At 41.8% G+C, this 24,908-nt stretch overlaps 1 protein-coding gene across 1 annotated transcript in view; it reads right to left on the reverse strand.

Moving 5' to 3' along the window:
• The window catches only part of FCRL5 (Fc receptor like 5), a 34,214-nt gene extending 23,291 nt beyond the window's left edge, over positions 1 to 10,923 (reverse strand). Inside the window, exons 1-2 of the mRNA XM_025860599.2 lie at positions 10,777 to 10,923; positions 217 to 237 (exon numbers count right to left, since the gene is read on the reverse strand). Coding sequence (XP_025716384.1) covers positions 217 to 237; positions 10,777 to 10,807 — 52 coding nt within the window. The 5' untranslated portion in view covers positions 10,808 to 10,923. The remainder of the gene's footprint in view (positions 1 to 216; positions 238 to 10,776) is intronic.
• Between the last annotated feature and the right edge of the window lie 13,985 nt (positions 10,924 to 24,908).

Consider the following 24,908-nt stretch of genomic DNA (forward strand, 5'->3'; position numbering starts at 1 on the left):
TTGTCTGTTCTTCCAGGGAGAGTCAGAGGGTGGCCACTTGGCTATCTTAGCCATTGGGTGATGCCAATAGACCACGTAACACTTTCACATCCCTTCTGGCCTCAGCAAGAACAGGAGATATTAGAGATCCTCTGATAGCCATTGCAAATGCCTCATATTTATTAGGGAGACACTCTTATCCAGAGACACTGAAGAGAAAAAGAAAGGAGAACTCACCAAATTGTCCACTGACAGGAGGAGCAAAAAAAAAAAAAAAAAAAAAAGAGCCAGAGATGAATACAGAGCAAGGATTCTTTGGCTTTTCAAAAGTAATGCTTGTTTTTTTCTATCCATTTATTATTTCTTTCATTAGAAATTCATTTTTAAAAAGTTTAATTGACGTTTGTCAAATGTCTCTGTATATACTAGTCATTGTGCTTGGACTTCTAAGATGAACAAAAAATGGTGCCTGCTGGTAAGAAGTTGACAGAAGGTGGAAGCAGAAATATGAAGCAAAATTATATAATTATAATACAGAATGTAAGTGCAATGGAAGTACACATAGGGCACTTTGTGGGCAGAAGGACCACCCCTGCCAGTGTGTGAGGTGTGTGTGAGTGTGTGGTGGAGGAGGGTGGGCTATGACAGGTACCTGAGGGAGGGATGCTTGAGAAAACTGAGTGAACACATAGGAGTCAGCCAGGCAAAGGTGTCTGTACATGACAAGAGGTGATGGAGAGGGTAATAGAGGCATAAAGGGCACAGAAGTGAAGAAATAGCATTGATGTTCAGGGGTTAAGATGAAGTTCTGAAAGGTAGGGAATGAAGGGGAATCAGGTGAGAGAGGCATGTAGGGCTCATGTCATGGGTGGTAGGTAGCTATGGTTTTATTATAAAAGCTACAGTTTTATTATTATAACCAAGAGACATGGAAAGTCTTCAAGTAGAGAGTGACAAAGTTAGAATTTGAAACTTAGATGGAGCGTTATGACAGTGGGTAAACATCAATGAGACCAAATGTGAAGCAGAGACTAATTAGAAGGCAGGACAAGAGATGATAATATTTAATTTTCTTTGGAGTGTTTATCCAAAATTATTTGCTTGTTTACTTTGCTTACTTTCCCTTCTCTGGAATAGAAGTTCTGTGAGAGCAGGAACTTCTTAAATTCATCATATGCCCCCCTCCCCGTACCTATAACAGTGCCTGGCATATAAGAGATATTCCATAAATATTTATTGAATATTTATTTATTGAGTAACAATTAAGTAATTAGTAGAGATAGGAGGATACAGCCTTGAGAAACGGGTAATAGAAAGACAAAGGGGGAAAAATTGGCAAGTTTATAAATTGCATAGGCATTTCAGATGAGGGACAGATTTGGTTTACTCAACAGAAATTTTTGAAATGTCAGCTGTATGCCAGGGATTGGATAAGACAAAGGAAATCCATCAGTAAGCAAGAGAGATATTGTCCCTCTCCACATGAGGATAATGGAGAAGTAATCCAAACCTAAGTGTTCTATAGAGAACAATGGATTATTTGCCATTACCCAAATATCTTGGTCACCATGGAATTTGTGTTGTTTTAAATGTAGCTAAAACTTTTCTGAGTGTTTCTAATGTGGTAGACTTTCACATATATTATTTCATGTAATCTTGTTAATACCTCTATGAAGTAAGTTCTATGATTTTCCCCATTTACAGGCCATAAACTGGTCTAAGTAGCTAGTAGGCAGCAGAGTGGAATTTTGAACCGTTTGTTTGAACACATCCTGTTTGGTCCCAAAGCATGTGCTCCTGGCCGATCCTGCCCTTTTGTGTTGGTACCACACTGGGATGTGTTTCCTATTTCTGGAATGTTTCATTCAGCTTCCATGGAGCCTTTTTTCTTATATTGTGCCCCACTCCATCCCTGCCCCTTCCAGCTCCCACTCTCCCTCTGTTTCATGAAGTTATTACCAGCTACTTGGCATATAGTTTATTATTTACTTGCACTATAATTGGTACTTTTGGACAATTATTTAACGGGGATCTTGGTTAGGTGGATGTTTCTTGTACACTGGACTGGCTGGAGGCCCTTTTATATCATGAGCTTCCTAAGCACAGAAATGCTGCCTCCTATGCTTTCCCATCATTCTCAACACCAAGTACAATGCTGTACATAAATGTTACTAAAATTTTTGTTAAATAAATGAATAAATATATTTTATTCTAATAATTTAAACTTTGGTAAAAACAAACCCATTTATATGTATGAATTAAAAGAAACTGAGACGCATCAACAGGTGCAATTACAATGTCAAGTACCAGAAGTGACAGGAACAAGACGATGGAATAGGAGGTCTAAAACCTGTGTCTCCCACAGAAACACATATTTGGCAGCCATCCACAGATAAAAGTGGGGAGGTGTAAGACCCAGGTAGGAGATTGCAAAATCCCACCGGAACCAAAGACCAAGGAGGATCACTTTGAGAAGGCAGGCACATGCCCTGTAGAAAACTCACTGACTATGAGCCCATCTGCAGACCTAGAGCTACCTCATCTTCCTGTGGACTCAACTCTAGTCCAATTTATCCATGGTCTTGCCTCTAGATCCCATTGCCAAGGGACCCAAGAGGAACCATCCACATCCATGCCCCGATAGCAGGCCCACTGATCTCAGACCTGACTACTGTTGCTGAAGCAGTCCTGTGACCCAGCTCCAGTCCCACTTTACTGCAGTCTAGAGGTAGTCTTGGCCATCCAGGAATCAGCCTAACAACCCACTGGGAGAATACTCAGGGACCCAGGAGAAATCACACCCATTCATGCCCCTGGTAACAGGTTTGCCAACTGTGGACCCAACTGCAGACCTAGCAATGGCCATGAGATCCAGCTCCAGCCCTGCTCAACCATAGTCCTAAAGGCAGTCCCATAAGTCCAGGGAAGCAGCAGATGGTATTTACCTGCCAAAACCAGTCTGTAAAATTATCTGTTCTTCTAAATAAACAGACACCCATGCAAAGTTACACAGATCATGAAGAGTCAGGAAAATATGACAACATCAATGGAAATTAATAAAGCTCCAGCAACTGACTCTAAAGAAAAGGGGATCCATGTACTGCTTGACAAATAATTCAAAATAATAGTCTTAAAGAAGCTCAGTGAGCTATAAGTGGACACAACTAAATGAAATCAGGAAAATAATACCTAAACAAAATGTGAAGTTTAACAAAGAAATAGAAAACAAAAAAGACTCAAGCAGAAATCTTGGGTCTAAAGAATAAAATAACCAAACTGGAAAGTTCAATAGAGACCTTCAATAGCATAATTGATCAGGAGAAAGGATAAGCAAACTTGAAGACAGAACATTGGAAATTATCCAGTTAGAAGAACAAAAAGAAAAGAAAGAATGACAAGAAGTGAAAAACGCTTGAGTGACTTATGGAATAACAATAAGTGAATCAATATACATATTATTGAAGTCCCAGAAGAAGCAGAGAACAAAGGCAGAAAGATTATTTGAAGAAATAATGACAGAAAACTTCCCAAATCTGGGGAGGGAAATGTGTATCCAGGTTCATGATCCCCAAAGAACCCCAATAGGCTGAACGTCAAAGGTCTAAACCAAGACACATCATATTCAAATTCTCAAAAGTCAAAGACATGGAGAGTTTTGAAATTAGTAAGAGAAAAATGACTCATGAAGGAGTCTCATACAAAGAACCCCCCATAAGACTTATAGTGGATTTCTTTAGCAATATTGTAGGCCAGGGTAGAGTGAGATGATATATTCAAAACACCGAAAGAAAAAAAAAACCCTGCCAATCAAAATACTATGCCCAGCAAAACTGTCCTTCAAAAATGAAGGAGAGATACATACCTTCCAAGACAAACAAAAGCTGAGGGAGTTAACCACCACTAGACCTGCCTTACAAGAAAAGCAAAAAGGAGTTCTTCAAGAACACCAAAGAAAGGACATTATTAGGAGCATAAAAACACACAGAAGTAAAAAACTCCCTGGTGAAGGTAAACATGTTGTCAAATTCAGAATACTCTAAATATAGTATCTTAGTCCATTCAGTCTGCTATGACAAAAATACCATAGTGAGTGGCTTATGAACAACAGAAATTTATTTCTCACAGTTCCGGAAGCTGGAAACTCCAATATTAAGGCACCAGCCCGATTCCTTTCTGGTGAGGGCCCATTTCATCATAGACAGCCATCTTCTGATGTGACAAGGCAGAAGGGTGAGAGAGCTCTCTCTGGCCTCTTTTATAAGGGCACTAATCTCATTGATGAGGGCTTTGCCCTTAAGACTTACTCACTTTCTGAAGCCCCACCATCTCCTAACACTATCACCTGACAGGTCATAATTTTAACGTATGAATTTTGGGGGACACAGACCATAGCATACTGTATGGTGATTTATAATCACTTTTAACTGTTGTATAAGTTAAAAAAGACAAAACCATTAAAAATAACTATAGCTACAATAATTTGTTAATGTATACACAATATAAAAATATGTAGATTGTGACATTAATAACAAAATGTGGGGAAGGAGAAGTAAAAGTGTAGCGTTTTCATACATGATTGAAATAAATTTCTTAGCTCAAATTGACTGTTATAACCATAAGATGTTTTATACAAGCCTCATGGTAATCACAAAGGGAAAAAAAACTATAGTAGATACAAAACAGATAAAAAGAGAGCAATCAAAGTACAGCACTACAGAAAATCATCAAATCACAGAGGAAGACAATGGGACAGGAAGAAAGAAAAAAAAGGAACTGCAAAACAGTCAGAAAACAATGAAAAAATGACAAGAGTAATCCTTACTTATAAATAACTACTTTTAATTTAAAAGGATTAAATTTTCCAAGAAAAAACACAGAATAGCTGAATAAATAAAAATAATACAACTATATGCTGCCTATAAGAGTTTCATTTTAGATTTAAGGGCACACATAGGCTCAGAGTAAAAGGATGGAAAATATGTTCCATGCATATGGTAACCAAAGGAGAGCAAGAGTGACTCTACTTTTATCAGACAAAATAGATTTTAAGTCAAAAATTGTAACAAGAGGGGCGCCTGGGTGGCTCAGTCAGTTAATCATCTGCCTTTGGTTCAGGTCACGATCCCAGGGTCCTGAGATCGAGCCCCACATCGGGCTCCTTGTTCAGGGAGTCCGCTTCTTCCTCTGCCCCTCACCCCGCTCATGTTCTCTCTCTCTCACTTTCTCTCACTCTCTCTGTCTCTCTCTCAAATAAATAAATAAAATTACAAAAATAAAGATTAAAAAAATTGTAACAAGAGACAAAGAAAGGTATTATACAATGATAAAATAGACAATTCATCAAGAGGATATACAACCATAAATATATATGCACCCTATATGAAAGCACTTAAATATATAAAACAAATAGCAAATTTGAAATAAGAAATAAGTAACAATACAATAATATTAGGGGACTTTAATAACCCACTTTCAACAGTGGGTACATCATTCAGACAGAAAATCAATAAAGAAATGGCAGACTTGTACAAAACTCTAGACTAGAGAATCTATGTATCTATTTGTAAACCTAATGGACATATATAGAACATTTTATCCTACGGTAGCAGAATACACATTCTCAAATGGACATGAAACATTCTCCAGCATAGACTATATATTAGGTCACAAAACAAGTCTCAAATTTAAGAAGATTGAATTTTCTGACCATAATGGTACGAAACTAGAAATCATTAACAGGATAAAACTGGAAAATTCACAAATAATGGAAGTGAAGCAACAAGCTCCTGAACAATCAATGGGTCAAAGAAGAAATTGAAAGGGAAATCAGAAAATATCTTGAGAGAAAAAAATGGAAACACAACATAGTAAAACTTATAGACTATAGCAAAGCAATTCTAAGAGAAAAGTTAATAGTGATTAAGGCCTACTTTAAGAAAAAGATAAAGCTCCCAAGTAAAAAACCTAACTTTACATCTCAAGAAGCCCAAAGTTGGCAGAAGAATGGATATAATAAAAATTAGAGCAGAAATAAGTCAAATAGAAAATAAAAAATAATAGAAAAGAACAACAAAACTAGAGCTATATTTTAAAAAAGATAAACTAACATAACACAATAAAAAATAATGGCAAATTGTCAGATTTATTCTGTATTTAAATAAACAGATATTAGTGAGAGAAATGGTAAAAAAAATAAAAAAGATAAGGTAAATTGACAAATCTTTAGATAGACCAAGAAAAAAAGAGAGAAGACTCAAATAAAATCAGAAATGAAAGAGGAGGCATTAAAACCGATACCACAGAATTATAAACAAAGACTATTATAAACAGTATATATCAACAAATTGAAAAACTTAGAAGAAATCAATAAATTTCTAGAAACGTACAAGCTACCAATATTGGATCATGAAGAAATAGAAAATCTGAACAGACTGATAACAAGTAAGGAGATTTACTTGTTAATCAAAAACCTCCCAACAAACGGGTGCCTGGGTGGCTCAGTTGGTTAAGCATCTGACTCTTGATTTCTGCTCAGGTCATGATCTCAAGGTCATGAGATTGAGCCCTGTGCTAGGCTCTGCACTCAATGGGGAGTCTGCTTGAGATTCTCTCCCTCTCCTTCTGCCTCTCCCCCAACTCACATTCTCTCTCTCTCCCTCTCTGTATCTCAAATAAATAAATCTTAAAAAAAAAACAACTAAAGCCCAGAATCAGATGACTTCACTGGTGAATTCTATCAAACACTTAAAGAATTAACTCCAACCCTCTCAAACTCTTCCAAAGAAATGAAGAGGCAAGAACACTTCTAAACACACTTTATGAGGTCAGCCAAACAAGTACACTACAAGAAACAAAATTGCAGGCCAATATCTCTGATAAGCATAGATTAAAAAAATCCTAAAATGAAATGTTAGCCAACTGAATTCAACAGTATATTAAGAGGATTATGTGGAATTTACCCCTGGGATGACCCAGTTTGTGCAAGACAATAAATGTGATACACTAAATTAACAGAATGAAGGATTAAAATCTAAGGATCATCTCAATAGATGCATAAAAAGCATTTCACAAAATTCAACATACTTTCATGATAAAAAAAATCAACAAATTATGTCTAGAAGGAAATTATCTCCCATATATGACAAATCCACAACTAACATCATAGTCAACAGTGAAAAGCTAAAAGCTTTTCCTTTCAGACCAGGAACAAGGCAAGAATGCTTACTCTTGCCACTTCTATTCAATATAGTGCTGGAAGTCCTAGCCAGAGTAAATAGGCAAGAACAAGAAATAAAAGACATCCAAATCAGAAAGGAAGAAGTAAAAGTTTCTGTTTGCAGATGGTATTATCTTATAAAAAGAAAACCCTAAAGATTCTGCCAAAAAACTGTTGGAACTAATAAACACATTCAGTACAGTTGAAGGAAAAATGAGTTACATTTCCATACACTAGCAAGAAATTATTTGAAAAAAGAAAGAGAGAAACAATCCTACTTACAGTAACATCAACAAGAATAAAATATTGAGGAATAAATTTAACCAGGGAAGTGAACAGTCTCTATACTGAAAACTACAAAACATTGAAAGAAATTAAAGAAAACACAAATAAATATAAAAACATCCTGTGTTTATGGCTTGGAACAATTAATATGTTAAAATGTTCATATTATACAAAGCAATCTACAGATTCAATATAATCCCTATTAAAATTCCAATGGCATTTTTTTTCACAGAACTAGAAAAAAGAATCCTAAAATTTATATGGAGCCGCAAAAGATTCTGACAGTCAAAGCAATACTGAACAAAAACAAAGCTGAAGACATCATACTTCTTTTTTTTTTTTTAAAGATTTTATTTATTTATTTGACAGAGAGAGACACAGTGAGACAGGGAACACAAGCAGGGGGGAGTGGGAGAGGGAGAAGCAGGCTTCCTGCCGAGCAGGGAGCCTGATGTGGGACTCAATCCCAGGACCCTGGGACCATGGCCTGAGCCGAAGGCAGATGCTTAACGACTGAGCCACCCAGGGCCCAAGACATCATACTTCTTGACTTCAAACTATATTACAAAACTATACTAATCCAAAACTGGCGTAAAAGAAGACATATAGAATAATGAAACAGAATCAAGGACCCAGAAATAAATCCACACATTTACAGTCAACTGGTCTTCAACAAGAGTGCTAAGAACACACAATGGGGAAAGAATAGTCTTTTCTGTATAATGTGCTGGGAAAACTGAATGTCCACATGAAGAAAAATAAAATTGGGCCCTTATATCTCACCATGTACAAAAATAAACTTAAAATATATTGATGACTTACATATAAGACCCAAAACTATAAAATTATCAGAAGGAAACATAGGTAGAAAACTTTGTGGCATTGGTCTTGGACATGATTTCTTGGTTATGACCCCAAAAGCACAGGGAACAAAAGAAAAATAAGCAAATGGGATTGCATCAAAATAAAAAGCTGATGCACAGCAAAGGAAACAATCGAAAGCATGAAGAGGTAACTTGCAGAATGGGAGAAAATATTTGTAAGCCTTATATCTGACAAGGGGGGTTAATATCTAACATGTATAAGGAACTCTAACAAATCAACAAGAAAACAAATAACCTCATTAAAAAACAAGTAAGGACCTGAATTGATATTCTCAATAGAAGATGTACAAATGGCCAATAAGTACATGAAAAGATGCTCAACATCACTCATCATCAGGGGAATGCAAAGCAAAAACCACAATGAGACATCACCTCACACCTGTCAGATTGATTATTATCACAAAGATAACAAGCACTGTCTAGGAAGTGGAGAAAAGAAACCCTGTGTGCTATTGGTTGGAATGTACTTGGAGTAGTTATTATGAAGATTCCTCAAACAATTAAAAATAAAACTGCCATAGGATCCAGCAATCCCACTTCTGGATATCTATCCAAAGGAAATGATACTAGTATCTTCCAGAGACACCTGCTCTCCCACATTCACTGCCCCATTCTTTTTCTTTTTCTTTTTTTTTAAATTTTTTTATTGTTATGTTAATCACCACACATTACATCATTAGTTTTTGATGTAGTGTTCCATGATTCATTGTTTGTGCATAACACCCAGTGCTCCACGCAGACTGTGCCCTCTTTAATACCCATCATCAGGCTAACCCATCCCCCCCCCCCCCTCCCCTCTAGAACCCTCAGTGTGTTTCTCAGAGTCCATCATCTCTCATGGTTCGTCTCCCCCTCCAGTTTCCCCCCTTCATTCTTCCCCTCCTGCTATCTTCTTCTTTTTTTTTTCTTAACATATCTTGCATTATTTGTTTCAGAAGTACAGATCTGTGATTCAACAGTCTTGCACAATTCACAGCGCTCACCGTAGCACATACCCTCCCCAATGTCTATCACCCAGCCACCCCATCCCTCCCACCCCCCACCACTCCAGCAACCCTCAGTTTGTTTCCTGAGATTAAGAATTCCTCATATCAGTGAGGTCATATGATCCATGTCTTTCTCTGATTGACTTATGTCACTCAGCATAACACCCTCCAGTTCCATCCACATCGTTGCAAATGGCAAGATCTCATTCCTTTTGATGGCTGCATAATATTCCACTGGGTATATATACCACCTCTTCTTGATCCATTCATCTGTCGATGGAGATCTTTCACTGCCCCATTCTTTACAATAGTCAGTATATGGAAACAATCTAAATGTCTACCAGCCAATGAATAAATAAAGACAACAAGGCACAGATACACAATGGAGTATTATTCACCCTCAAAAAAGAAGGAAATCCTGCCGTTGTGACAATGTGGATGAACCTGGAGGACATTACGCTAAGTGAAATTAGCCAGACTCAGGTGAATACTGCATGACCTCACTTTCATGTGGAACCTAAAAAAGTTGAACTCACCGAAGCAGAGAATAAACTGATGTTTTCCAGGCGGTGGGGGAACTGGAGATGCTGGTCAAAGGAAACTTTAATTTATAAGATAAATAGGTTCTGGAGATCTAATGCACAGCATGGTGACTATAGTTAATAGTAATGTATACTTGAAATTTGCTAGGAGAGTAGGTTCTGAGAGTTCTTACCAAACACTCACACAAAAGGTAAGTGAAAAGATAGAAATGTTAATTAGCTCCATTCTGGTACTTATTTTAATAATATATGTATATCAAAACGTCACCTTTTATATCTTAAATATGCACAATTTTTATTTGTCAATTATACTTCAATAAGCCTGGGGAAAAAGAACGCAGTGTGCCTTAGGTTTTCCCTGTGCCTTACTCACCTCCCATCTGGGTCCCTCCCTGCCCCTGTGTTCTTTATCTGCCCATCACTGCTGTGGTTCGCATTCGAGTATAGGGGAAGGAGATCTCTTTTGTGTTAGAGACCATGCCCTCCCCTGCCCAGGACCAGGACCTGGGCTTGTCATGCAAGCAATAAGTATATGTCCTTTGCAGAGAGAAAAGGAAGGTCTTCTGTGAATAAGGCAGTAGGAACAGCAAATATCATACATTTTCTGGACTTCTTGAAGTAATATTTCTTGTAGGAAAACAGTGAATAGATCCTTAACTGTTGGGGTCACTGGGTTCCCTCGCCTGTAGGATTGAAGGTTTATCCCAGCTCTGACCATTCCTTCAGCCCCGAGGGAGAAGCCCCTGAGCTGGATGGTGAATCCTGAGAATGTAATCTCCCCACACAGGAAAGAATGTCTGAGCCCCAAGAAGGGGGAGAGAGCCCAGGGGGAGGGAGAGGCTGTCCGTGCCCCACCTGGGGACCCCATTAGCAGTTCTACTCACCCAGGACCAGCACGGACACCCACAGCAGCATGAAGACCTGGCCTGCCTAGGGCTGAGACCAAAAGAGAGGTTTTCTCAGGAGTTTTGGTCTTAGAGTAGTATGTTGCCCGGCAGCCCCAAGGAGCACATCCGAAAAACTTCTTTTTCAAAGAGCAAGAAGCATTAGTGAATTAGAAAACAGGAAGTGAAAGTCCCCATTTTAACTCTTCATCAAAATTTCCTGCCCTGTGATCAAAGTGAGAAAATAATGCTAGGGTTTTTAAAAAGCACATATCCTTGTCCTCACATTTTTAATGTCGAGAAATTACCTCAAGGAAAATATGCACAGTCTAAGAGAACGTGGGTAGTAGCGTCATTCATGACTGCCAAAGCACTACAGGCACATGAAAGATCGTGAAGGTGGGGCTGTTTATAAATATTCTGATACATCTTTACAACAATACACAACGCAGCTATTAAGGAGGAGGCCAACCCGCACAGATCAGCAGGCAACACCACCCTGGCCAGGGGGAAGAAGAGAAAGTAAGGTGGAGATTGTTACATGTAGTGTGGTCCCAGGGGGGTACATGTGAGAAACGGAATCCATGTCGTGCATCAACTGAGAGAAATACACTTTTTTTTTTCCTGAAAAGTATACTTAAAATAGTAGTTGCATTTAAAGAACTGTGGATGGGAAGGAAATATTTGTTTTATGTCTTTCTATATGTATGTGTATTGCTTTTATAAGTTTTTAACTCAAGTTTCCATCCTGGTCAACAAAGAGCCTGAAGACATTAGTACCATGAGGAATGCCAATTTCTTCCTTTCCAATAATGTTTCTTACCCCTTTTTTCAAGGTTCATGCCTTGCTCTCCTAAGGGGACATTTCACATCTACAAATGCACATCACCTTACATATATAATGCTACCTCCCACCTACTGTGCTCAGAGACAAGAAAAGTATGTAAGGGTAAATAGAGATTAATCCATCTTAGTCCAGCAAAGAGGCTTTACATGCTTTTGGATACAAACAGCGCTGCTGTGAATATTCTTGAATAGTTCTCCCGGTGCGTGTGTGCACGCATTTCTACTGGGCACACACCTGGGAGCGGAATCCATGGCTTGTAAGGCTTGCATGTATTTTTAGAAGGTACCATTAAATTATTTTCCAAAGTGGTTGTGCTAATGCACAGCCCATCAACCAAGGTGTGCGAGTTCTCGTTGCTCTAAAATCCTTGATGATATTGGTATTATATGTAGTCTTGTAAATTTTAGCCCTTCTGCTGGGATGATCTCAATATGGTTTCAATTGTTGTGTCCCTGGTGAATTTTGCAGTTGAGCAACTTTCATATTTTAGTTGGCAATTTAGATATTCTTTTTTAATGTGAAACATCTGCTCAAATCCTTTCCCATTTTTCTATTGGTTTTTCAGTCTTTCTCATTCTGTACTGTGGGGCTTTTAAAGCTGGATGTCTGTCCTTTTTCAGATACTTATTGCAATGTCTTCCCTGGTCTGTGGTTTGCCTGTTCCCTCTGTGATAAGAGCCTTTGACAAACCACCACTCTAACTCTGATGTGCCCTTTATCAATCTTTTCCTTTATGGTTAGAGCTTTTTCCGTCCCTTCCAGGAAGTTTTATCTACTCCAAGCTCTTGCAGCTGTTCTCCTGTTAGTTTCTAGAAATATTTATCTTACTTTTATTTTATCTACAGTGTCATTGGAATTGACTTTTGCCTATAAGTAAGGGTTTATATTCACCTACAAATGGCCACTTTGCCTGGTTCTCATATTTATTGAAAATTCAGGCTTTCCACAGCGCTGTGGAATTTCCCCTTTGTCATAAAACCAACACCCATGTGGTCTGCTTCTGGAAACTGTTCTCTTCTGGTCAGCTGTCTGTTTTCATGCCAACACCACACTGTCCTAATTAATATTGCTTTTTTATTTTTGTTTTTTTAAAAGATTTTATTTATTTATTTTGAGAGAGAGAGAGAGGGAAAGAGCGCGCGCGAGAGAGTGCAAGAAAGAGTGTGAGTGCACTAACAGAGGGGGAGGGGCAGAGGGAGAGGGAGAAGCAGGCTCCCCGCTGAGCAGGGAGCCCGATGTGGGACTCGAATCCAGGATCGTGACCTGAGCCGAAGGCAGACACCTAACTGACTGAGCCACCCAGGTGCGCTTAATTTTTTAGCAAGCCTTATTATCTAATAATTTTTCATGCAATATTATTCTTTCTCAACAAATCTGTGGCTGTTTTGGTCTCTTTATATTTTTCTGTGCATTTAAAAATCAACTTATGAATTCCTACTGTTACCTTCTCAAAAAAACAGAACAAAACCAGAAACCCACTGGATTTTTAATACTTGGAATTGTGCTGACTTGGTAAGTCAATTTATATAAATTAACATGGAGTGACTCTTCCAATCCATAATTATGGAATATCTCTCCATTTATATAGGTCAGCTTGAACTTCTCTCAAGAATTTTCTGTAACTGTCTTGTAGAAGTTACATCTTTCATTAGGCTTATTCCTAAAATATGTTGATATGTATTTTTGATGTCATTTTAAATGACATCATTAAAGGTTTTTTCTAAATATTTATTGTTGGTATATAGCTACATTTTTTTTCTGATTTTCTGTCAATTACCAAAAGAATTATGTTAAAGCTTCCCATTATAATTTTGAATTTGTCTACTTCTTTCATTTCTATCCATGTTTTCATTTTATATTTTGAAGTTTCATAGGGTGAATATACATTTAGAATTATTATTTCTTCCTAGTGGTTTAACACACCGTATTAAATGTCTGTCTTATCTCTATATGTTTCTTTTAAAATTTTTTAAATTTAAATTCAATTTAATTAACAAATACTGTATTATTAGTTTCAGAGGTAGAATCTAGTGGTTCATCAGTTGCACATAACGCCCAGTGCTCATCACTTCAAGTGCCCTCCTTACTGCCCACCCCCCAGTTTCCCCAACCCTCCATCCTACCCCCACTCCAGCAAACCTCAGTTTCTCTAGATGTTTCTAACCTGAGAACCACATTGGAGGGGGCTCATCTACCTTTGGACCTGATTTAGAGGATTGAATCTGAATCTGAATCTGATGCTGTGATTGGATAAGTCTTTGGGGGTCTCTGGAGGTGGTGGGCTTATTTTTCATATAAGAAGGATGTGAATATTTGTGGCCAGAGGATGCACTGTCTCCAAAGAGACAACTCTTCTCACAACTGTATGTGCATTCTGCTCTTCCCATCAGAAAGTTCATTGTATATCCTTTACGCTTGAATCTAGCTGACCCGTGACTTGCCAATAGAACATGACAGAAGTAAAGCTGAGCACGTTGGAGCCTGGCCCTTCAAAGTCCTGGCAATGTTCATATTTATTATCTTGGAGCCAGATACTACCTCTTGCGAAGTCGGAGTGCCCTACTGGAGAGTCTTACCAACTGCAGCTGCCCCAGCCTCCCCAGACAAGGCACCAGACGTGTGAATGAAGCCATCTCGCGTGTTCCCACCCGGCTGCATTCCTAGAAGAATGCAGCTACCTGAGGGACCCTAGCTGATCCAGGTGCATGGACAACCAACAGCATCATTGTTGTTTTAAGCCACAAGGTTTTGGGGTGGTTTTATATGCAGCAATAGGTAACTGAGATTGGCTTTTGATGAAGGAATACTGTTTCATCATTAAGTAATAATTCATTTATCCCTAATAATGCCTTTGTCTTCAAGTTTATTTTTCTAATTAGATCAAGCTTGTTAATCATGTCATTCAAATCTGCACTCTTCCTAATTTTAGTCTGCCTCAGCTTCTGCTTTTTTTATGCATGTATGTTTTAATTTTACCTTATTCTTTCTAATTTTTATATTTTATTTCTCTTGGCCTTTAATCATTCGCTAGACATTTACCACTCACTAGATAGCCACATGCTCCCCATGTCCCAGCTTCCAAATAGCAGAGGACCATAGACCTGTCTGGTGGGCTGTGAGTGAAACCAGTCCCTGCTACTTCCAGCCTAAAATAGACAAGAGCAGGTGTGCGTGTCCCAACAGCCCGTGTGTTCCAGAGAGCGCAAGTACAAAGTGAAACCCGGGTCATCTTCCCTTTTGGGGGGAGCTCCCAACTCATATTGGATATGTAACTTGAAATAAAAACTTTAACTTTTAGGGTACAGTAGGGAATATAGTCAGTGGTGTTACAAAAATCTAGCTGTGAAACTATCTTGAACTGATGGTTTTTTAATAAGGTTATTCCTTGGTAATGGTCTAAATTTCTGCCATGATAATTTATCTATTTCAGACTTTCTTCCTTATCTCAAAATAACCAGCTCTTGAATTTTATTACAGTTCTTTTTCCTGTTTTGTAATTTATACATTTCTGCTTCTCTTAGATGTACTGTTTTCTTCAAATTATTCAGTAAAATGTTAACCTATTTTAATTTTTTTCCTGTTGAACAGTATGAATACTTAAGGCTATGGATTTTTTTTCTGTGCTTTAGCTATATTTTGTAAGTTCTGATACAGTCTTTATTACAGCATGTCCTAGATAGTTTACAATTTCAGTTTTGATTTTCTCTTTGAAACAGGAATTTTTAGTTTTCAAATACCTACATGGTAGATTTTTCTTTTTCTATTTTTTGATATTAATAATGATGTTTTGTTAACCATTCCATTTTAATCAAAGAATATGGTGTGTACATATCCTAGTTTCTGGAATTTACTGGGAGTTTCTGTGACCTTAAAGTGGTCTTTGTTGTTGTTCTTAAATATTCCATTAAAAGGAGTGTGTATTCTTTATCTTAAAGAAAGAAAGTTCTAGGGCGCCTGGGTGGCTCAGTTGGTTGAGCGACTGCCTTCGGCTCAGGTCATGATCCTGGAGTCCCGGGATCGAGTCCCACATCAGGCTCCCTGCTCGGCGGGGAGTCTGCTTCTTCCTCTGACCCTCTTCCCTCCCGTGCTCTCTGTCTCTCATTCTCTCTCTCTCAAATAAATAAATAAAATCTTTAAAACAAAAAACAAAACAAGAAAGAAAGTTCTACATTTATTTAGGAGAACCAGCTGATTAAATATGTTAAGTAAAACTTTAGTATTCTCATGTAACACTTACTTTTGGTTGATTTATAAATTGTAAAATTATGTGATCTGATAGATGGAAACTCATGATCAATCTCAGGTTCCTTATCATCATACAGTACCCTTCTTTTGGTACAATTTAAAAATTTTTTTCTTTTTAGCTTGAATTAGATTTGTTTTGTATTAATTGCAAGATTCCTCTTCCTCTTTGTGTGTCTCTTGGGTATGCTTTCAGCATCAATTTACTTTACCTTTTAGGTCACTTTGTTTTAGAATTATTTCTTGCATATAGTATATGCAAAAACCTATTGGGTTTTATTTTTAGATCCCAAATGTGTCTATTGTTTTTATAACATTTGTTTATCACATATATATTCATATGACAACTATGTTGGTCTTCATTCTGTCATTTAATTTTGTGTTACCAAACTTTCTCTTCTAGTTGTTTTATTTTCTTTCTAGTCCCTGGTTTGCATTTTCTTTTAAGGTTGTATTACGTTGCTCATACCTTGAAGAGGTTATAGCTTCTCTTTAGTTCTCTTAGTGGTTTAACTCTACGACTTTAGTGTTCTTAAAACTCTTTTTCTTAATTGGACTCTATTTCCTGAGAAAAAAAGAAAGAAATCAGCCCACTGTACCTCTACCCATGTTTTCCTCTCTTTCACCTCCTGGTTAGTAATAATATAATTTCCACATTTTCCAAAGTTACAGCGTTTGTGCCGAGTGCTACAACCATAATTTTCACGATTGCATAGCATTGGTGCCATGTTTACATGGGTTGAAGACTCACCTCCAACTCTAGGTTGTATTTTGTCCTCAGGGCTCACTGTACTGTAGTCCCTATGCTCTCGCATGTTAGAAAGAGTCTGTCTTTGTCTTTATTCTTAAGATATCTGGGTTTAAAATTCTTGGGTTAAATATGTTTCTCTTGCAGATTCGACCTGTCCTCTTGTGGTGTGGGTCGGAACACTGCCTCCCCGCTGGATTCCCGCCCCTCGACTCCTTCCTGTTCACCCTGCTGGACTCTTCCCTTCAGCAGAATGTGTCTCGTTGGCAATCCTGTTCCGGTGTTCCGGATGTTCTCTTCTATTACATCTTTAGATATTTTCCATTTTTGTTTATTCTGTTGGCTTCGCTCAGCGTGCCATGAATGGGTATGCTGGCTCTTCCATCTGTCAGTTGTTTCAGTTATTTTCCCCTAATAATTTTAACCTTCTGATTCTTTCCGATTTCGGTTTGCTTACTTTTCTCAAACCTATCTTTCATCACTCGGTACATTGTAGCAGTGTTCGTTCTTTTTCTGTTTTCTGATTTAAATATGGCTGATTTCCCTCCTCCATTTTCAAACGTTATTCATTTACCTCCAACCTTGTTTCTTTTCTTTTGTTTTTCACTCCCCAAATGTCTTTTATATAAAAAAGAGAAATTTTAAAAGAATTCCTTTGATAACGTGGGGAAGACAGTATCTGATTTCCCCCCTTTGACTTAGTGGTATGGCTCTACTTCTGGCCATGCTCTTTTTCAGAATTACTCTTGTCCATAAGGTGAACCCCATGCCAGTAACACTGTAGGGCAGCTTCTCTCTGAATGAGGTTCGGGCTGTGGGGGAAGATCAGGGATGTGAGCCGGGCAGCAGACAGCTCCCGCCTACTCATGTCGCTTCAGGGCATTTCCTCACCGTCTCTGCCACGGCCTCTGTCATGGGGGCAGTTGGTCCTGGCTTGAAGTATCTCGCGGCATTTCCGTGTGATGGGGTTGGCACATACCTCTCCCCAGCTGACGGCGTTTGCGCCTGCAGAGCCAATACCACCCACCATCCCTGCCTGTGTCTGTGTGGTGTTTTGTTCAGCCCTACCGTCCAGTCTCCCAGCCCCTAAACTCCCCAAATCTTGCCTTTTGGGTAAGGAGTCGCGTACTGAAGCTTTGGACCTCGGGGGTTTTGCCACCAACTTTTGGAGGAGCTGGAGGTCTTCCTAGAGGTGTGTGTAGGGTTACGGTCACCTTCTTTCTTCCCTTAGTGTGGTTTTAAATTTGAATGTCACCGGGGTTAAAAGCCGTTCCTCCTAATTTGTGAGAGAGAATGCAGACTTTTCCAAAAGTTTCATTGAAGATAGAATTTTTCATTCTTTTTGTCATGTGTGCTTGGTTTTAGAAAGTAAAATGCGGTAGATAAGCTTTTATTCTGAACTGGACGAGATCCTTATCCAGAGCCCCCTATGTGGACGCTTACTGTAATACAGCGTCACACCAGGCACTTTGTCTCTCTTCCCTGATTTAATCTATGCATCAAAGCTGAAGCACGTTGAACGGGGGGTAAGACAGGCAATGTTCTCTCAGGCAGGCATTACTCTCCTAATTTTATAGATGAGGAAAACTGAGGCTCAAAAACATTAGGTACCTTAACTTCAAGGACCCTGTGAACCCAGAGCCTCGCAGCCAGTAAGTGGTGGAACCAGGACTGGAACCCACATCTGTCTGAGCGGGAGCCAAGCAAATCCAGTGAAGAGAGTCCATGGCCATTGACATTTGAGCAGGGATCTAGATATGACACGGCTAATGCAGCAGTTTCTGTGGTTAAATGATTCTCAAGAGCAATTAAGGGCCTATTCTGAGTCCCTGGTGGCAGGAAATGGAAACCCTGAAACCCCGTTTCTGAACTTATAAATACACACTGGACTATTTATATGTATGCGTACCATTGCACTAGGTCTCTGCGGACCAGAGTAAATGCTTGTGGAGGACCGGAGAGACAGATTAGTAGGAAGGGGGGGTTAGCCCCATCTGATCCTTTCAGGGCTCTGTGAGTCCATCGGGGAAAGGGGCAGCACCTCCTAGACGGTCCTCCATCATCGGGGAAACCACAGGGAAAGGTCTCATGGAACGTAGTGGGAAGGGAGGGCACACAGATGAGGAAGAAGTCTTCGCAGCGTAAACAAATCTGGATGAAAGGAGAGTTTAATTTCTTTAAATGGTACCACGAGGTCATTTTCCTGAGGGAAAATCTAACAGACTGTTCTGTCGGGACAGACAGAGGGTGGGGAACAGGCCCTGTCCCCGGAGAGACTCGGGGCTCTGCCTCTTACCAGCTACATGGCCTTAAACAAATTATTAAACTTGATCCCAAGTTGCTTTGTCTTTACAGACGAGGGCAACAACACCCATGCGCCGGGGTTGGTGTGAAAACTTCATCCTCGGCGAATTCAAAACCCAGCCAGCTTGTGCCGAAGCCTCTTGCTCTCTCCAGCTTTCTACACCTCAGTGATTCTACCTAACTGGCCTCATGTGTGGGAATGAACACTTATGAAAAATCACTGGGCCAATATGTATATATTGAATAACTCCAGTGAAGTGCAATTTTCAATGATAAAATTCTCTTGTCTTATCACCACCACCTAAGTTGTAAAAATTTCCACTACCCCAAATAGAAACCGGGCGCCCATTTGCACTTTCCATTCTCACCCACAACCCCAGGCGGCAGATTACTAATTTATTTTCTTTCTCTGTAGGTTTGTCTTTCTGACCAAACACAGGGATTCATGTGATAGGTGCTCTCCTGGGTCTTGCTGCTTTCACTTAGTATACGTTTCTGAGGCTCATCCCCGTGTCAGCATCAGTGTTTGGCGAATGGATGTTTTGAGGTTTGAGTGTTCTTGGCTGGGATAACAAGATTTAAGAGTCTCCTGGAGGATTTCACCGTTTCCTTTAGGGTAGTGCCTACAGCAACTTGAGTCTGATAAACGAGAGCGAGAGCCAGAAATAATGAAGAAAGGACACGCCTGCCATCTGCCATCAGACTTTCTGGGGCTGGGGGCGAACCTCCCACGCCCTTGGGTCAACTTGCACCCTTGCTACTTCCGTTCTGACCACGTCCAGAGGGGATATTAGGTCAAGCTAGGCGGGCCCTCAGCGTGGTCCTTGCATGCTGCCCCTTCTCTACGCAGGGGCCCGGTCACCTTGCATGGGGCTCCGGGGCACTATCGTCCCCGTTCTTCCAGCTTGTGGCTGGTCCTCCAGTCACGCCCAGATCTCTCACTAATTCAACCTCCGAATGCCCTCTATTAGTCTGTTTACGTGGATTTTTATTTCTCTTAATTACCTAATTTGCCTGGTTATAGTTAGAAAAACTAATGGAGACAGGCAGCCATCATGAGATTTGCCAAGCAAATCCCCCCCACCTTGGGGGTGTGCCAAGGTGAGCCTCACCTAAACCCTCCGCACAGAGACCCTCTGCTCTGCGTGCCTCTTTCCCAGCTTAGCCGTCTCCACACCCCATCTGTCTCGTCTGTTTGGACTCGGGTGGCTGGCCAGGGAGGAAGCCTGCTGTGTGGGAGGCCTATGCGTGCTCGCATCGGGCCGACACGAAGCCAAACCTCAAGAGTTTGAGCCCCAATTTCCTCATTCATAAAGCAGGTGTTAGTTATCCTTGCAGCCTAGTCGTCGGGACTGGATCAGATGTTTGAAAGTCTGTGCTCTCAGCACAGAGAAGAGGCTGAACAAAAGGCAGTTAGGGAGTTCACGAGCCCCCCACCCTGACCTCTGGCCTCTGACCTTTCCACTTACGCGGTAGCTGTGTCACCAGGCTGCTCTCAGCCCTGGGCTCGCGTGTGCAAGTGCTTTCTAACCCCAGGACTAACCCAGTTATAAAGCCAACAGTGGTTCATGGAGTTATGAAGAATTTAGAAAGAGAGAGCTAGAACTTGTTTGGGGCCTGTTTGATCCTAGGAGGTCGGTTCCCAGTTGGAGCCGACTGCTGACCCACGCCTCACGACATGAAGCGTGGAACTGTCGCTGGTCTGGCTGGCTAGGAGCTGCACCGTCATGCGGGGCCCTGCGCTCAGGAAGGCCCTGAGCTTGGTTGCCGTCTTGAAATTTCGGATAATTTTCTTTTTGAACCTGTGTTTTCTTTTTTAATTTTGTTATTTTATTTTTTTTTAAGAGAGGGAGAGGAGTGGGGAGAGAGAAGCAGAGTCCACTCTGAGCATGGAGCCTGACACGGGGCTTGATCTCATGACCTGAGCCGAAATCAAGAATCAGATGCTCAACTGACTGTGCCACCCAGGGGCCCCGCACCTGTGTTTTGTAAATGAAGTCTGATGGGACCGTGGAGTCAACACGTGGGCAGAGGAAATCCCTGCCACATGCGTGCCCGCCTTCCTTGCTGCCCATCCGCAAACATGTTCCCAGGGCCCGTGAACACACAAGTCCAGGTGGACCCACAGGGTGTGCGAGTCATCAAGGCTCAAAGGGATTGAAGAGCAAGCGTATCATAACATTGATGACTAACAGCCCCGAGAAGCCACGCTTTCCATTTGAACCAGAACTTGGCTTCAAATGCAGTGAGAAACTTGGACAACAAGGAAACCTGCTTATCCCTCCTTATGCCGCTGCCCTGCGTTGGCTTCTCACTCAGGCTGGAAAGAGCAGGAAGGACAGAGGAAGTCAGACCAGCCTGTGTGCAGCCCTTTACCTCCCAGACCTCCTTCCTTCCCAGCTTCCCAAGGGCACAGAGTGTGGGCAGGGGGCGCACATATGAAGAGATGAGTGCAAAAGCCAAGAGGCTGTTTTTCCGCATTTCTACCCTCTCATAAGAACAAAATGCATATGCACAGCTCTGCGATGTGAGTTGTCTAACCTCAGTGATTCCACAGATGCAGGAAATGCTCTTGTATTTGGTGTTCAAATATAAAGATGAACAATAAGATTCACAGTAATGACTTAAAATTGTATTTTTCCTCTTCTTAGAACGCAACTAAGAATTAAATACCAAAAACATCATGACAAGTGGAGGCAGAGACCATGGGAAAAAGAAAGAAGCTTATATTTCTGTACTTTGAACAACAATTTTTTCCCTTGCCTTTTGAGCAAGGGGTCTTGCATTTCCCTTTTTCACTGGCCCCTACAGGTATACGCAACCCTGCCCCACACCCTGCTCTCTCATCTGTGGTCCTGAGCAGCCCCTGGGGGGAGCACTGGCTTTTTGTGCTCTCGGGGAAGGAGGGCCCCATGCCAGTGAGCTAACTTCCTTTCCTAATGAAAACTCTCATTTTTTAAACCAGACAATAACAGAAGCCAACCGGTTCAAGGCCTTCCCCCGCCCTCCAGCTTATGTAAATTTTTCAGGTGTTATTTTTCCATGCCTCTGGGAAGTCCAAAGACCCAACACACTTTTGCATAAACATAAATGATATATTTATCTTGGGGTTCCTCTTTCTGAAACTCTTGAACTGACATTTGGCTGGGGGCTGTTTTATATTTTATCTCCAGTTCACACTCAGCCTTTTGGATTTTATTAAATATAATAAGCAAGAAACGGGGATGGAGCTCACATGAGCTGAAGGCCGATGGTGTGCCCTGCGGGGTCATCAGATACGTGGTTGGAAGGGGCATAGAGATCATCTAGGTCAACTTTCTACCTAGACTCAAGTGGAAAGGCAAAGAATTGTCAAAAGCACTCAAAATTCTTTAAAAAAAAAATAGGCTGGGGGAGAGAAAACCGATGTGAATCTCCAAGTTTCTAGAAGTTTTGGGGGGGAACATTAAATCCTGGCCCATGAAGTGCGACATGGAGGGGAACCAGGGAGGATGGTGTGCAGAGCAGGCTGACCCATCAGTGGCATGGTTGCCCCGGCTCCCCTGGTTGCAGCAGCTCTCTGGTAGCCACAGAGGCCCCTTGATGGGGGAGTCAGCTGTCAGGGAGGGGGGCTGCTCTCCTGCCCACCTGCTGGCTATTGCTCCTGGAGGCTCGGCCCTAGAGGCACACACTCCTGCCTTCCCCTAATGCCCGATATTAAATCCCTCTCCTCATAAAGCAGCTGCAGTGGATTCTGTTGTCTGCCGCCGAACCCTGGCTGATGTAGCAATGAGCACAAAATATGGGGTGGCGAAGACTCACTTGTCCGATTCAGGCCAGGCTTCCAGACGTTTTCAGTGACACAGATATGGCCTGCCTATCTCTTCCCATCCCGTGATCCAAAGTCCTGCTCAGCTGTGGTATTCTGATGACCGTTCTGGCCTTGTTTGCTCTCGTAGGTGCCGTGCCCTCCTGGGGCTCGGCCTCCCCGGACCCGTCGGAATCAAGGAGCCCACTTCCGAAGCAATATCTTCACCTCTGTCCTGGGCGTCTTTCTATGATGCTTTTCAGAGAGGCTTGGATTTTCCTCACGCGCATTTTTCAGCACCATGTGTGCAAAGCCCTGTCCCCTGGGCCCTCTTGGGAGACGCAGTCAGGGTGTACGTGAGGGGTTCGAACACGATAAACCCACTTCCACAGCCTCATCTGCATAAATCCTGAATCCTCGTACTACACTACACCAAGGAATCGCTGTTACCCGAACTGCACGGATCCCGGGCCGCCACGGAGTAACAGTCAAAGTCTGCCCCTCCAAGAGAGCAGCTAATGAGGACCACCATGCACGGAGTGGGAACCCAGACCCTGGCAAGTGCGCCAAATCCCAGTGCCCGAGCCACAGACTAAATTACCCTTCTTGTCCCTGGTTTCCTAGCCTTGGCAAAATATCCAGGTTTGGGCTGTCATACATGAGTGAGGTCTTTTAATTCTTGGGACATGCAATCCCTCCCCTTCAGGGTTTTGAGTGTAATTGGTCCCCCGTGACATGTTGAGCACATCCTTTCACCAGCAGACTGGTGGCTGCTCCCATTCTCTTCAGAGAGAAGCCCAACCCTGGACAGGCCACTGGACATCGGAGGCAACGTATGTCACGTTGGGCTGCCCTGCTCTGACTGCATAACCGGATAAGCCATAAAGCTGCGTCTCTGAGTGGGCCCTGGGCAAGCAAGACGCCTCTCGCTTATTCTGGCTACAGCACGATCAGTGTGTCCCTGGATTTTACGACGCAGGGTACCCGAAGGGTGCAGACGTGTGCAGCAAGCCTCGACGGGGAAGAGCCATCGATGACTTGAGGATTTTGAAGCAAACCTATGGCCTTGGCAAGTAACTACTCTTACTGTTACAGGCGGGTTCCCTGTGACCAGTTGACAAAGGAGGAAAAGACGTCTCTCGTGGTTTAAATATGCCAGCCTCCAGGGAGTCCTGGAAGGAGGCTGAAGGAGAACTCTGCCAGTGGGAGGGCTTCCGGCCGCACACCCTCAGCATGCTTTGCCTGCAAGATGACTTACCCAGAGGCCGGTCTGCTCTAGCCTGTGAGCGGGGGCCGTGTGGTCGCAGGTCAGAAAAGAACACAACAGGATGATCAGGGACAAGCTGTATGGGCGGGCCTGTGGGAATGGGCCCAGAGTAGGAGACCATTTGTGTCCTGTGTGAGCGCTCACCAAGCCTTGCTGCAGGCGGGGGTCTCTATCCTGCCGGGGGCGTCGGTCTCTTCGCCGCGCCCCTGTGCTTGCTTGAGGGTGCACCGCGTATGAAGTGACATTGATGGGGGATGCAGACGTTCTACAGACACCTGCTCGCCAAGGCCAGACTGGCCCCTGGCAGACAAAGGGGCCAAACCTGAGCTTTTGATGGAGTGGAAGACCCCCGTGAGGCCAGCTTGCTATGTGGTGGTAGACTGTTTACATCAGATCCCTTCCATCACAGGGAGGACAGGATTTTTTTCAATGATCATTTATTCTCTAAAAGTATTTATTAAGCACCTACTGTGTGCCAGGCACCATTGTAGGTGATCGGGATCTATCAGTGAGCAAAAAAGACAGAAAGTGTTGTCCCTATGAAACTTACTTTCTGTTACAAGAAGTGTAATAAATAAGTAAATTTTGTAGTATGTTTTGAAGTGATGTGCTATGGGGAAGAAAGTCAAGTGGTGTAGATAAGGAGACTAGCAGTGCTGGAGATGGGGGATAACGGTTTCCAAGATACATGTGATTGCGGGTGGGCCCCAAGGCCTTGATGGACATCTGGGAGGAAGAGCTCCCCACGCAGGCTTTAGGGGGGCGTTTGCCTGGTGCATGCATCGTCTGGAGCTCAGTGATGAGGGGAGAGAAGCAGGAGATGAGGCCCTGGAGGCCCGGCGGGGAGGTCGGTAGAGCGATGTGGGCACGTAAGCGGAGGAGAGAACTCACTGCAAGGGTCTGAGCACGTGACCACGGTGTTAAGAATGGGGGGCAC

Source organism: Callorhinus ursinus, unplaced genomic scaffold (genome assembly GCF_003265705.2).
Source record: "Callorhinus ursinus isolate GAN/ISIS: 27379988/994484 unplaced genomic scaffold, GSC_fseal_2.0 scaffold88, whole genome shotgun sequence".
NCBI classification, from domain to species: Eukaryota; Metazoa; Chordata; class Mammalia; order Carnivora; family Otariidae; genus Callorhinus; species Callorhinus ursinus.